Source organism: Ischnura elegans, chromosome 12 (assembly GCF_921293095.1).
Source record: "Ischnura elegans chromosome 12, ioIscEleg1.1, whole genome shotgun sequence".
Lineage (NCBI taxonomy): Eukaryota > Metazoa > Arthropoda > Insecta > Odonata > Coenagrionidae > Ischnura > Ischnura elegans.
The window spans coordinates 5137819-5152974 of record NC_060257.1 but is presented as its reverse complement, the minus strand read 5'-3'; the positions used below and the strand labels follow the sequence as shown (position 1 = coordinate 5152974).

Here is a 15156-nt window from a genome sequence, read left to right as displayed (position 1 = left end):
ATTAATAAATATGTTTGAATATCATTAAAATGAATTTTATTTTTCAATATCGAGGTTCCACAAAGTATAGGAAGAAACTTTGGACCGTATTTCTCACACCAACCCTCGCCTACTCTTCTCAATGAAACTCATTACCCTAGTAAAGGAAAAAGTAGGTACTCTACCGTTTTCCCAGTTGAAACATATTAACTTATCATGGTTAACGACTATTAAAAAACATTAATCTATTTCATGTATATCCTATTTTTCTTCAGATTTTAATTTATGGCATGAGTAAATTTGTCGATATATGTTCTTACAATCCTTTCTTTATATTACATGCCCCTTTTAGTAATTTTTGTTGCCTTTTGTATGTAAAGGGTGCTTCCAAAGACATTTGAGTTCATTTCGGGGGAGATACGAGAATGTTTGTCGATATTTAGTTCTTGCTATATATTTATTTAAATCACAATTAAATTTACATCTATTTACTAAGTGCGTCTACTCCGTTACTTCGTAGTCACTTATATAGGAGAAAGGCGTCCACATTCAGCGTCCATCATCTGCAACGTGAGTAAACTCTCCATTGCCTCAGTGCATTCCCTTCGAATTTCCGCCAAAAATTGACTCGCTCCTCCGCTGACCCAAGTTTTCAGGGGAGCGTCTGGAGCTGGGGTGCGTTCCGAATCACGCATCATGTGCATCGATGCGCATCAGGCCGTTCCGAATCAAGCATTGATGCGCATTGATGCGGCCCTGCAACGAGCATATTTCGAGGTTTCGGAAGCATCAACTCGCATCGGCTCGCATCAGAAATTCTTGATGCAGTTGATGCGAAGGCGAAAATGGGCGCAACCTTTAAAATTTTGACTGGTGTTTTGTGTTTGCATAGGGTGTTTACACGACTATATTGTGCTTCTATTATCGTAGGAAAGAGTTTAAGGAGTTATAGATATTAGTTTTTGAAATAATTAGTCCATATAATATTGAAAATGGGAAAATGTATATCCGTTGCGTTGAAGTGTGCGTGTATGTAACTTGTTTACAACCGTTATTAATTTAATTGGTGGTAAAAAATGCTAAATACGATCTATAACTTCACACATTAATGTGCAGGCGTGGTAGTTTTAACCGCAATTTTGCTTCTGTAAACTAACTTGTGGAAATTTTCGACACTTAAAGGTTATATTGTGAAAAGATAAGTTGAAAAGCTACATCAGGGAGTGTTTATAGCACAGAGACTGTGGTTTATAGTATAATAGTATCTTCAAAATAACAATATAAGACTTTGTTCGTCGGAATATTACAATTGCTTACGCTTTGCATAATCTCACTGGTCTATCATTTGAAGGCATATGTGTTGCAAATTATTGCCATTTTGCCAAACGTTTATTAGCTATTTAATGTGCGAAACTATACATTCATTGCAAGTGAATTTGCTCGGTAGGTACTAAAATTATTTGCCCTTGCTAAAGAGATCAGTTCACGTTATGGTACCACAAATAAAGGGACATTCAGGGTAGTGATGCCGTGATAAATAACATCATCAATTTATTTATGCAAGGATCATGGATGTGTGCTTAATTTGCATGTACACTGCAGTGATGTGTGCTTGAAGAACCCCATCGAGTTGATTGAGTATTCAGTGCAATTGTTTTGTTCATAGCGTGTGATTTGGTAAGCCCGGTTAATACGTATTGCAGTACTGCAGTTAGTTTATAAATTGGCTCCAAATACTCTTTAATCGACGCATTGATGACGCGGCCAACTTATTTTCAGTGTCCTCCTAAATGCTATCCAACTAAAGGCACACTTCTATCAATGTTTTCAAAAGTAATGGGTTTCCAAAATGGTTCTCAGTTGAACTTGGGTATTTGTCTTAAGAAGCTGCATCATATGATATCAAACATTGAAAAGTAAACAAAAACATTGAAAATCGGAAATCGCCATAACTATAGTGATTACCGGTTTTCAATGTTTACGTTCAATTTTCAGTCATAATTACACCGTATAAAATTTTGTAAAATCAGGAGGAAATGCTAAATTCTATTTGATGAATGCCACTCTAAGCAAATGGACAATGCCCAACTATCCAATCCCCAAAATGTACTTAATTTTATTGTGATTTAGGCTTTTTATGCACTCGGAACAGTAAAATATGTACCTATGTTGAAAAATGAGACATTGACCTACACTCCAAGGACTATTTTAACATGTTGTAGCTATTTATTTCTTAACTTTGCAACTAGGTTACAAGCGCAAAAACCTCCCTTCAACTAGTTGCTTCCATCAGCTAAAAAATTCTATTCATTAAACAGTTCAAATGCTTACCATTGTTAAGCCCATTTGGAAGCACATTTGCTACCATATTTTGTAAGCATGTAATCAGCAATTATTTTTTCCTATGGCAACAGAGTTTTTAACAAAATGATGTCTAACCTCTGTTCTTTGACCTTCCATGCACCACATCAGTGCCAAGTTTTTTTGCTCCAGCTGCCTAACTTACATACTCGCCTTCTATTGTATACATAGCCACTGCACATCACTGCTTTTTGTTTTCCCAAGCTACTGCTCCATTAACTAACTTGTCATGTATCCAGTACAGGACACTCAATCTATTTTGTCAATGGCAAAGTCAGCAAGCATTTTTGTATCCCTCCAGAAACGTTCCTGACTAAGAATAAGATAATTTATAGTTCCCATTATATATCTTAATATACTCTTTGCATATGCCCAGTATTGCATTGTAAAATCATCAATAAACCTTCTTAAGTTTGACACTGCAAAGACGCGATCTGGCCTTGTACAAATCATTGCATACATAAGACAACCAATCAAAATTAGAAATGGAGCATCAGGAAAAGTTTTTGGGTCACTGCAGGAGGTACATTCAAACCTGCTTCTATGAGACAAAGGTTGAATGCAGGTCAAGTTAGTAGATAACAAGGAGATTATGTGATCTGGTAATTTTCGAGCCACTCCATTTTTTAAAGAAAACGTCTCTTCTGCTTCTCCTCCCTCGCTTCCAAACACTGACTCATTTTCTTGATTACTCTCAAAACTACTGTCTACATTAGTTGGAACTTTGTCATTACCCTCGCAACTTGATTCAGGGATGGAGTCTTCATTACTTGATATTCTGGTATTCCCCTCACTACTTGGGTACCTTTGTGAGTTCAGCTCTGCCATTCTCTCCACTGCCAGGTTGAGGCTAGTAACTAATTATCCCTTATCCCCTAAGAGCCTAGGTAGAATGAAAGAGTTACCAAGAGATATTTGGACTGGTTTAAGCTCCCTAAACATATTTACAAAGAATACTACATCACATGCTTCGATGAATCTTACCGCAATATCAGGGTCAGTCAAAAAATTCCATTTTTGACTCCTCACAATTGCCAATACTTTTTGCATTTGGCATCCAGCATCTTTCATTGCTCTGTAGCCACATAAGCATAGAAAATACATCCAAATACTTTTAGATGCCTTCGATTAAATTTTCGTTCAGACCATCTCTCCTCAGGTAATGCATTCCCTCCTGCTTTGGATGTTACTGTTTCGAGATATACAGCTTCTCAACAAGCTTCAACCCAATAATATTTTAGTAAATTGATGCCAGAGAGTTTGTACCTAGCTTTCTATTTGCTCAGCGAATCATTTCTGCTTGAAGATTATAAGATTTTGTAGTTTAATCTTTTATCACACATGCCCTTAACCTCCCTTGTTATGCCTGTCCCATATATTCACCCCCATAATCTGTATGCAGGCATTTCATATTGTCCCCTGTCTCATTCTCCATGCTTGCCTTAAAAATTGTATAGCATTGTAGGACTAAATGAGACTCCTTACTTTTAATAAAGAAAACAAAAACCTTTCTTGTGCTGTCATCAGTTAAGGTGAGCATACATTGTCCTCGTCCTTTTTCTATTCCATGTTCCTATCCCTTTCTTTCCTTACCCCTGAATTTATATGTATATTTTGCATAAATAATATAAATATATTTTCACCTATAATACCATCAGACCACACAATTCTGAGAGGATCAGACTTAATTTATTACATACAGCTTCCATTCTAGCACTTATCTTGAATCATTTCTTTGCTAACATGCCATCAACATATGCTATACAAGGCTGAAATTTATTATTAGGGGGACAATCCACACCACTGACAACCACATTATAACCTGCATGTTACTCTGTCACAAGTCTGTTACCCTTGTGCCACAGACTTAGTAAACAGTCCTCTACTGCTTTGACAGTCAATCCTACGTAACAAGTTGCATTACTTTTACTTTATGAATTATATTGTTTCAAATCTTGACAACATATGCCATTTTCTTCTAAACTAGTGGCTAGATCACTCCTTTTACTTCCAAAGATCTGGCATCAAATAAGCTGTACCCAGATTCATTAAACAAGACAGCTGTGCACTTAGGGAGGAGAATGGGAGAGGCTGGAGGTGTTCGAGATGTGGGTAAGGAGGAAGTGAAGTAGACTGAGAGAAGAAAGAAGGTCAAAGTGCGAGACATGTTGAGTGAGGAGAGACAGCTTCTGGATAGCATTCAAAGGAGACAGGAAGTATGGATTAGGCAAGTACTGAGCTGGGAGTGGATGTTGAAAACACTATTAGGGGATAGAATGTTGGGTAAACAAAGGAGAGAATAGGATTTTTAGATAGCATGAAAAGGGTGAAGTTGTGAATTCAGGAGGGAAGTCAATGAGGGCAAGGGGGACTTTTGGAATGCTCCATGCAAACCTACCTTAATACCAAGCGGTAGAATACTTAAATAAAAATGTCTTGGAGTTTATTTTTAAGCATTATATGTGTGTTTGTGAAAATTTTATCAAGGTATTAAGTATTCCTTCCCGATTTTTATGAAAAAAATTTGTTTTCAAGTCGTATATCTTGTCGGAAAGCCATAAATTGATGTCTAGCAGCTAAATCTACGTACTATTGATCGTAACAATCGTCTCTTCAAAACAATTTGACCCGTAAAACTCACTGATGGCTGAGATATACTATACACTACGCTTCCTTATTGACCGTTTTTCGAGTTAGCAGCAAAAATTCCCGTCAATTCGCTCAGTCTATCACTATTTTAAGTAAATATGAGTTGCAAGTAACGGCTTGGAACTTTCGAACGACCGTAATGAATATAATTAAGTTTTAACGTACGCATCAATAAACGTTTTTCGTCATCATAAGTACTATGCATATTAAATTTCGGCATATCAATCATTGTGTTATCGCTTAACCCGAACTATCTTCCAGCACGGGTGCCTGCGGGTATTTTGAACGCGGGAATACTTCCCGCTCATATCGCATCAAGCCGTTCCGAATCACGCATCAGCATAAGCGCATCAATGCCTTGATGCAATTTCGGAACGGCTGCATCAAGGTCATGCGTTGATGCGCATGATGCGTGATTCGGAACGCACCCCTGGTCCGGAGCGAGGCGGGAAACGGGTGTATGACGTTTGCCGTGACGTCACAGCCTAACCTGTAGCGCTCCGTAGCGAATAACGGACCGCTTGGTGGCGCTCCGAAGCATTGGTAGCGTTCAACGGACCGCACCCCGTGTGACGTACTTCTCGTTCCCGCTGCCACCCTGTGAGGTGACCTTGAGGGAGGCTTGAGCGCTGATACGACGCAGGATGCTAGCAAGTAGCAGAGTACCCTGCTAGCTGGTAGCGCTTGGCTTAAATAAGGATTATTAATACCTTATCAAACGAAGAAAACTTTCCGACCTCAGCCAGTTTTAATAAGTGATTATTAAGACGTTTCCCTGAGCTCTGTGCCTCATACATGCATTGGTAATCTCAAACGATGTGTAACTCCTATCTACTCGTATAGAGACGTCTAGAGACGTCTATATAGATGCCGCTCCACGTGACGTCTTTGCGACGTCACGTGGAGCGGCATCGCATGGGCGCCAATCTGGCCTTTTTCAAATGAGGATAAAAATTGACCATTGCCATTCGTCTAAACCGGTATTTCTAAAACCAAATAATTTGTATATTATGAATACACTAATAGTGGTTAACGAATCGCAATCGTTTTCGTTTTCTTTGATGAAGGAAACTACCCTATTGTTGACCCAGTGTGGTCAGAGTCAAAATCAAAGGGATGGCAAAAAGAATAGCATACCAACAAATGAGTCGATCCATAGATTTGAAAGGTTATCCATATGTGTGAAATTCACAAATCCATACTGTATATTTTTTGACCTCCGAAGGTCTGGAGTTTTGGCTTCCCTCCCTGTATGTCCGGTTTCAAGTCCCAGCCGTGACAAATTTTTCCAAGACCGACCGAACTCCGCTTTCGAGGGCTTTCTGCAGGCCTCTTCAAGTTTAGCATTCCATCCGTCAGATGGGGCGTTAGGCCGAAGGTCCACTCGGCACCTTTCATTAAGATAATGCCAATGCGCCTTCGTCGGGTTTCTCTCCACCCTTCCCTTACGGTGCAAATGCCAGTGAGAAATGGATCATCGAATATACGTTGAATCTATGTCGATTCGACGACTATAGATCGTTATAAGGTCGACGTCAATTTTACTTGACGTCGGTTGAGTTTTGCACATTTGCCGCAGATGCACCGGACCTTCTACTTGCGTCAAAGTTCTTAGTTAATCCTGCGTGATGTGTGACATGCATAAACAGTGGCGGATACAGATGGGGGGCGCAGGGGGCGCGCCCCCCCCTTGCGGGTCCGCCTGTATTGCCGAACATTGCAAAACCACAATTGTAACTTTTTATATCATAAGATGGCATTGCCTTTTACATGTTTATAATCACTTTAAATAAAATTTTCATATACATTGCCTGTGACTTGATCATCTTTTATTACGATAAAAGTAAAGACAACTCAAGATATGTTGCGCCCCCCCCCTTGAGTTTTTTCTGTATCCGCCACTGCATAAACTTGGCTTTGTGACTACGTCTGCTTCATTTCGATACTTATGTACTCGTGTCATGGATGTCAACATCTCACATTTTTTTCTCAAGGGTTTCTGTTTATTATTGAAGATAAATACAATGGACTTGAGATTACAATTCACCATAATAAATTTGAAACCGTCTAATTATTTCAGCCTTCATTTGTTTAGACATTGCGTGCTCGATTGAAGTCCTTCGTTGGGGCCGCAATAGATGCATGCATGCTCTTTATTAGCCGAAAAGATGTATATTTCCGTAATCATTATTATTAAGCCGATGTCCCACGGTCAAATTTGCGTCAAAATATTTGCATCAAAATGTTTGTCCAAAAATTTTGATGAAAATATTTTGATACAACTGGACTGGGGGTGTCCCACGATGCATCTCATTTTGATCAAAAACAAACGAAAGACGATATTTATGTAAACAACTAGGAAACTTGTGGAGGTGGAGGATTCTTTCTTTTTAAGCAGGCGAAATTGTTTGAACAGGCCTCTTGAACATTAAAGATGCGAAAAAAAGAAAACAGAAGAAATGCTGAACTTGGCCTTGGCTGGAAAAGGGGTATGAAAGCGTTGGAATAAGCATGCTAAACATGTTGGAGAAGGAGTTGGTCGCCGATGTTCCCGTTTATTATCGATAATAATTGACGACAAGTCAGGATATTTTCATGTCCTTTATCAGCAAGGTTGAGGGCAGAATAAAAAGCCAGGATACAAACGTGAGGCAGTTTATTCCCGCGAGGAAAATGTTATTAATAAATGATGGACATTGTGGTTGAGGAGATGTTATGAATAGTGCTGTAAGCGTGCGTTTAAATCACATTTTTCTCTCCTAATCTAGCAGTTTCTAAAATAAGGTCCTTATCCTGTAATCATAGTAATAGAAACGGGCAGCTGTAGTGTTTCACAGGTACAATCGTCAGTTCATATTAGTCATTTCTCCAGCTGCTCGCTCGCATTGTATGCCTTCCATAAAGCGTAAAATTCGGCCTCGATACCTTAAGTAAATCTTTTATTATTTCCAAAACATCCCTCCTGGTATTGCGATTCTAAAGATCGCTTCCTTTCTATTTAAGATCAACTGATTATTACGGATTTCCTAGTTGAGAGCTTCCATCGCCAATCACTAAGACAAATTTTTGCTCATATTTACCTTTAGGGCCACACCAGGCGATGAAATAGACGATCACGAACGTATATATATATTTGAAATAATGTTTTGTGAATTCACTTCGTGGTATGGTGATATTATAAATTTAAAACTAAACCTTTTAGTATTCCATACAAGACCAATGAAAAAACTCAACCGGTTTCGATCTTTTCAGGTCCTTATCTAGAGGTTTACGATTAAGATAACGACCTGAAAAGGTGGAAACCGGTAGGGTTTTTAATGCATACTGTGTGGAATACAACAAAGTTTATTTTTGTGTCCATAATATACAAAATTATTAATTAAAATACTCATGCAGACGATAAATAGGTTTAACGTATTTGGCCTGTGTGTCAGCGCTTGGCGATGCTTTTTTGTCAAAGGCCCTGTGATTGGTTGATTTCATCCAATTGGATGAAAATTTAGAACCTGTCCTATCCATTTGTACAAATCGGTGATTTGTACAAACGATAGGACCAAAAGCCAGTTGGACAAAATTTTGACCGTGGGACAGGGTGCGCGTCAGTTGCATCAAATTTTGATCAAAATATTTTGACGCAAATTTGACCGTGGGACATCGGCTTTAGGAATTGCAGGTAAGTGGACGATATCGCGTCGATGACGTCGACATCGCAAACACGTCGATTTTCGGATCATATAGACATCGATCGATGTGTTACCGTCGACGTTTTATCGATGGCTACTTCGACGTCGAATCGACGACGATTCGATGACTCATTTCTCACTGGGAATGACCCCAGCCGTCAGTTGCCTCCTGCGAGTAACATATGTACCAAACCATCGTGGAAATTGGAAATCCAGCGATGGATTCAACCGGAAACCCTCTCATTCCCATCGAGTTTCTGTATAACGTTTGATTTCCATTCTGCGTAATAGAGTGGTTTCCTATTATTTTTTTATTGCCTAAATCGAAAGATTATTACTCCTGGAGTAAGTAATTCACGCTTTTAGATTTTTATATGGCGATATCTATTTTTCGCGATTGATTGAAAAGTGTAAATATTCAAGCGCCCGAAAACGCGACGGGTGAGTATGAATGCCGGGTAAAACTCCGCGTGACCTCGTTCTGCTTCCCGCTACCGCAACTGAGGTGACCTTGGGCCGAGGCTCTGAGCGCTGATACGACGCAGGATGCTAGCAGGTAGCTGAGTACCATGCTAGCTGGTAGTCTTGGCTTAAATAAGGATTATTAATACCTTATCAAACAAAGAAAACTTTCCGACCTTAGCCAGTTTTAAAAGATGATTATTAAGACATGTCTCCCTGAGCTCTGTTCCTCATACATGCATTGGTAATCTCAGACGATGTATAACTCCTATCTACTCGTATAGAAACTAGGTCCCTGTGACGTCACGTGGAGTGGCATAGCATGGGCGCCAATCTGGCCTTTCTCTAATGAGAATAAAAATTGACCATTGCCATTCGTCTAAACCGGCATTTCTAAAACCAAATAATTTGTATATTATGAATACACTAATGGTGGTTAACGAATCGCAACCAATGCCTTTCGTTTTCTTTGATGAAGGAAACCACCCTATTGACTGAAAAAAATCATAATGTTAATCGGGTCATCAAATGCTGAATAAAAGAATGTCTAAAAGTGTGGTGGGTTGCCTACTCATAAGGATGGCACAGTAGGGCGGATCGGAAAAATCGATTTTTTTCAAATCCATCTGGCCCAATGAAAAAAAGTTGTGGGACCGATCAAAAATAAGGCCTGAAAATTTTGAGACCCCTACGTGAACCCCCGACCCTCGCTCAAATGCAATGTCACCAACTTTTAGAGAAGTGATGAAATATTTTTAGATCCGAAAACGTAGGAAAGGAGCCTACTGTCTATGAAAAGTCCTCTCGAGTGGCTATGAAGGTGTGCGAACTATGGTGACGCTTCCCTTCCATTATGTGTGAGACTAAATGGATTTAGCGGTGCCACAGGAAGTACTAAAACTTACGGAAAATGCAAATAGGCCAAAAGTAAGGTTTTTGTTGAAGTACTAAACTCATCATTTTGTTGAAGTACATCGATTTGTTTAACGCCGACGAGGCGCCTAATAAGGGACATGTCGTCTCACTACGCTTCCTTTATTTCCTTCTACCATTTTCCGATTTATATTATAAAAGACAAACGACCTCCTAGCAGCATACGCGGGATGAATTTTGCTGTATTTGAGGCGTGGGAGGGGGAGAACCGAGCGGGGAGGGGAAGGGATCGGCCTACGGCTCTTGTATCCGCGACGCTGCGTGGGCGTTGGAATATTTTCTTCGCGGACGCGGACTAAAATTAGGCATTTTGTGGCTAAACGGTGTCAGATACGTCAAAATGCACGAAATTTTTCCTAGAAGGACAGTAACTCTGCAAAATGTATAGGGAATGACCATTAAATATAATATTTTTCGAATGTTGACCTTCCCCCCCTAAATTGCATTTGAGGGAGGGTCAGGGGTTCACGTAGGGGTCTCAAAATTTTCAGGCCTTATTTTTGATCGGTCCCACAACTTTTTTTCATTGGGCCAGATGGATTTGAAAAAAATCGATTTTTCCGATCCGCCCTATGGCACAGTGCTCACTAGCACGCTGTCTTAATTTTTTTTTCTGTCACTGGAAAGGTTACACTGGCCCATTAAACGCCATTCTCTATGTTTCCCCTAGCTTATAATGCACACTTCATCAACATCTACGTACTACCCCGCAAGCCGCCTAAAAAGGGGTGTGGCAGCTGCCCCCCCTAGAAGCAAAAATCGCAAAAGTCTTCAAGCAAAATCAGTACTGAATTGAAACGAAAGCATTCAACAAATTTTCTTTAAACCCACGAAAAATGATATGTATTAGTACAAGATATGTAACTAAAATAAAACCAATTTTTCAAGGAAATAATCTCATAAACTAATGTCACAACTTGGTTTCCCCCAGACCATGGATTGCCCCCCCCCTATTTATGATCCTGGGTACGCCCAAGCGTCAACCGTCTACATATGAAAAGCAAATGCTCCAACAAAATTATGGCTAGCGTTTATTAAAGTCCTTTATTACCATCAAGGGGAAAAGGAATTCCCATATCGATCCGTTCGGCAAAATATCTCTCTTAATTAATCGCCTCTTTTGGACCTGTAAATATAGTAGGGTTATAAAATGATGTTCTTAGCGTTTCTCCTAAGTATATATTATTCTCAATTTTTCAAGCAATCTAAGCCTTGCACGCAGCCTCCGAGTCTCTAGCAGCTGCCAATCTACATCTGATTCACGCTGTCTATGCGTCTGTAGCAGATTTTGACGAATCGCACCGCTTTCCTTTGTATTTTATTTAGTTCACGGATTACGTCTTTCTGCGTCAGATCTCATATTATCGCTGAATATTCAAGGTGCGGTCGGGAGAGTGCGAAATAGCACCTCTCCTTTACTTTATCATCCAAAAATCTTCCCTCTAATACGCTTGACGTATCCTAACTTATACATTTTATTCTTATTTACTCTTCACACAATTACTTCAGTGAGGATTACTTCCCGCCGCGATGGAGACATGTTTCTCGATGTATTTTCTGTCACTCAGTGATTCAACAGGGAAGTTGTGTTGGCTAGGTGAGGGTAGAGCTCACCCGGAACTAAGGCACTGGCATATGGACTTCTCTGGCAATGGGGTTAGTTACTTTTCTTTGGGCCACATCACACTTCTAGGATTTGATTTAGGCCGCCTCACAGTGGACTGAAATCGAAAAAAGCTAGAAAAAAACCTTTTTGGATACGGAATTCGAAAGCTGCACAGTCGTTGTCAAGACACTATTTAATAGTGCCAAATAAACCTCTTAGTAATGTCCCACAAAAACTTTTAATGTTCCGACACAAGGTTTCGACTAGAATATAATCATTACCACCTTTATAATCACTATATACTAGTTGAAACCCTGCGTCGACACATAAAGTTTTTGTGGAAAATTACAAATCGATTTATTTCGCACTATAGATAAGTAGTCCCACCAAGTGCAGCCTGAACACATAATATACGTTATTGAATGTTTTGACGTATACAGTTTTTCATAAGTTACTTTTTAAACAAAGAACACGGCCTCAAAGTTGAACAAATTTCTCGAAAATTCCCGAATTGAAATTCTAAATTCTAATTAAAACTAATGCCACATTTTTTTTAGTAATTCAATAGCAACAAATAGGTACATTTTTTAACGGTTTGTTATTGTTAATTCTCATTTACTTTCACGACTTAGTAGTATTTATGACCGATACGATAAAAAATGGCGTACCCTGTTTTTCGTTGAAATGTTGTTTATGTAGGATTATAAGAAATGGATCACCGAGTTACCTCGAGATGTTTACACCACATATAAAACAAAGCCTGTCAAGTGTGATACGTAAAGATGAATTGCGATTGTCCGCAACGTCGAAATAAATATCAATTTTTCGAACGTGGGGCACAGTCCGCACCTAGCTATGTGCTGGCCACGAGGAATACCGTGCTCGACGGATGTTGGAAAATGAATCTTTCAATTCAAGTGAATCGAATTATGATGTATTAGTGCCTTATTTGCTTACATTTCTTATAACCTAATTTCTTCACTGCCTTGTGATATTTATCATCGATACGTGGGCGCTTCACTCGGGATGGGATCCCGGAACCCCTCGACCAGAAGCCAACTGCTCTACCCACTAGACTACCCCGCCCACCAAAATCGGTTTACAAGCCGGGAAGATTGGTGCCCGGAACAAACATTGTTTTTAAATTCGCGATTCTTTAGGTCCAAAAGCAATTTAAGTCTTATAAAGCACACCTTTAATACGATTAACTTTTGTGTCGCAGGCAAGAGGCTTACGATAAAATCAAAAATAAATTTTGCCATATTCCACACAGTATTTACTAAGAACACAACCGGTTTCGACCTTCTCAGGCTATTATCAAGAGGTAACAGAATTCCTTTAACCCTAGATTAATAAACTTGGCTCTGAATACCGTGTTCACTAAACCTTCGTCATTTTGACGACACTATTTTTTTACCTTCCAATCAGGTCATTTTTGTGCTTTAATCCGGTTAAATTAAAGTTTTATTACATTTATTGTATATTATAAAGTTTCAGTCATGTCTTTAATTGAAAATATTTTTAATAATTATTCTTACTATTATTAATTTAAAAAAAATGGTGCTAAGTGCTGGGTAAAAATATTTAAAATGCGTAATTTTTTATTACAAAATTCATTTTCCCAAACTTTGCAATTTTAATTGGGCGTGTCGTGCATATTACGATGCTTTAGTGATCCAGCGTTAAAAGGTTTGTTTTTGTTTCTCTCATGTCACCATTCCACGAAGTGAAATCGGAAAACGTTGATTAATTGAGAAGAGGGTTACGGCTGAATATGTTTTTGTCATGGCTTATAATTAAATATATTTATCTTTGATTAGGGGATGGAAGGAGGGGGATTAATGCATACTTACATCTGACCCACTTAATGTTGTAATAGTTGAAAACCAAAATCAGGGTATCCTCACTTCCTAGCCATATCAAAATCGACTATAGAAAGTTAAAACGAGCCGATTAACACATCTTTGCCAACAAATGTGCTCAATCGGACAGAAGAAAATGAGTTCTTTGTTGTTTTTTGTGTTGATTTCGATCCTTAAACAGGGGTGGATCCAGGATTTTTTTCTGAAAGGGCCAGCATCCAGTGGCGGATACAGAAAAAACTCAAGGGGGGGGCGCAACATATCTTGAGTTGTCTTAGCATTGACGTTAATAAGAGATGATTAAGTCACAGGCAAAGTATATGAAAATTTTATTTGAAGTGATTATAAACATGTAAAAGACAATGCCATCTTATGATATAAAAAAGTTACAATTGTGGTTTTGCAATGTTCGGCAATACAGCCGGACCCGCAAGGGGGGCGCGCGCCCCATGCGCCCCCCATCTGTATCCGCCACTGCCAACATCTAATGAGTAGATACTTAATGGGTAAATTTGCAATGGTTTTTGGTAATCCCCAGATACTCAGACAAAACATTTGTGATCTTCAAAACTGTACAAATTGTGGCAACCTATGGATACTCTTTGGAATACATTTTTTCAATATCATGGATATCATAACTTGGATGTATGTGCAATGTTCTTTTTACAAGTTTTCGTGGATGTTACAAATAGGATATCTATGTTACATTGTCAAATATCCATCGTGTACCTAATAACAACGTGTTTTGGATATATCAACATTATTTAGATATTCCATGGATACCGTCTCCTGCCTGGATATATATAGTATTGGCATACTCTTGGCATTTCTCGCCAGAGCCACTCCAAGAAGGGATTAACTGAGAGGGCTTACATTTTTTTGCGTATTAAATGTTTGCGGTGGCTGAGTGTCAATAAAAAAGCTACGCGAAGTTGGGATAGTTTCGTCAATTCCACCGCTAGATGGGAGGCAGAGTAGGTACTCACCGACGAATTTGACGCAGGCGGGGCAGCATCCTCCGATGGCCACGTTCTCCTGGTAGACCATCCCGTTGGGACAGGAAGTGCGATCCAGGGCACCGCTGACGCACTTCCGATTGCACTTGGGTGGATCCGTGGCCTCCACGTGCAGCATCCAGCCGAGAAAAGTAATTAGCACGGCGATGGACCACACAAGTGATCCGAGATTCTTCGACTGTTGCGCCCCCGACGTCATTATCTGCGAAGGCGACGGTCGGATGTATTCCAGTATCCTAATAGGAGTCCGGGGTGAACAACGATCTTCTACATTTACACCATGAACTGCTAAAAAGTCGATAATTGTGTGTGTACTAATGTCGATCAGTTGTTGCTGAGATTAGTGAGGTTTGTCTCGGCTCCGTGGGAATCCGTGCTTATCTGCTTATCCGTCAACACGTTATCTTCTTGCTCTGTCATAATCCCGGAAGGCTAATAAACTAGAAATGCCTGCGAACTGACGTGTCTTGGAATTATCATCCGTGACGTAGGTGTTTAAGGAGAGGACGAGGCAACTTAGTTGGTCATTTTCCGAGACACGATGCCCTGATGAAAACAATCATAGAAGGACAGGTGGAAGGGAAGAAGGGCAAGGGACGGCCCCG

At 39.6% G+C, this 15156-nt stretch overlaps 1 protein-coding gene across 1 annotated transcript in view; it reads right to left on the bottom strand.

The window, feature by feature from the left end:
• The window catches only part of LOC124169171, a 31906-nt gene extending 16897 nt beyond the window's left edge, over nucleotides 1-15009 (bottom strand). The window contains exon 1 of the mRNA XM_046547682.1: nucleotides 14522-15009. Coding sequence (XP_046403638.1) covers nucleotides 14522-14750 — 229 coding nt within the window. The 5' untranslated portion in view covers nucleotides 14751-15009. The remainder of the gene's footprint in view (nucleotides 1-14521) is intronic.
• Nucleotides 15010-15156: the final 147 nt, after the last annotated feature.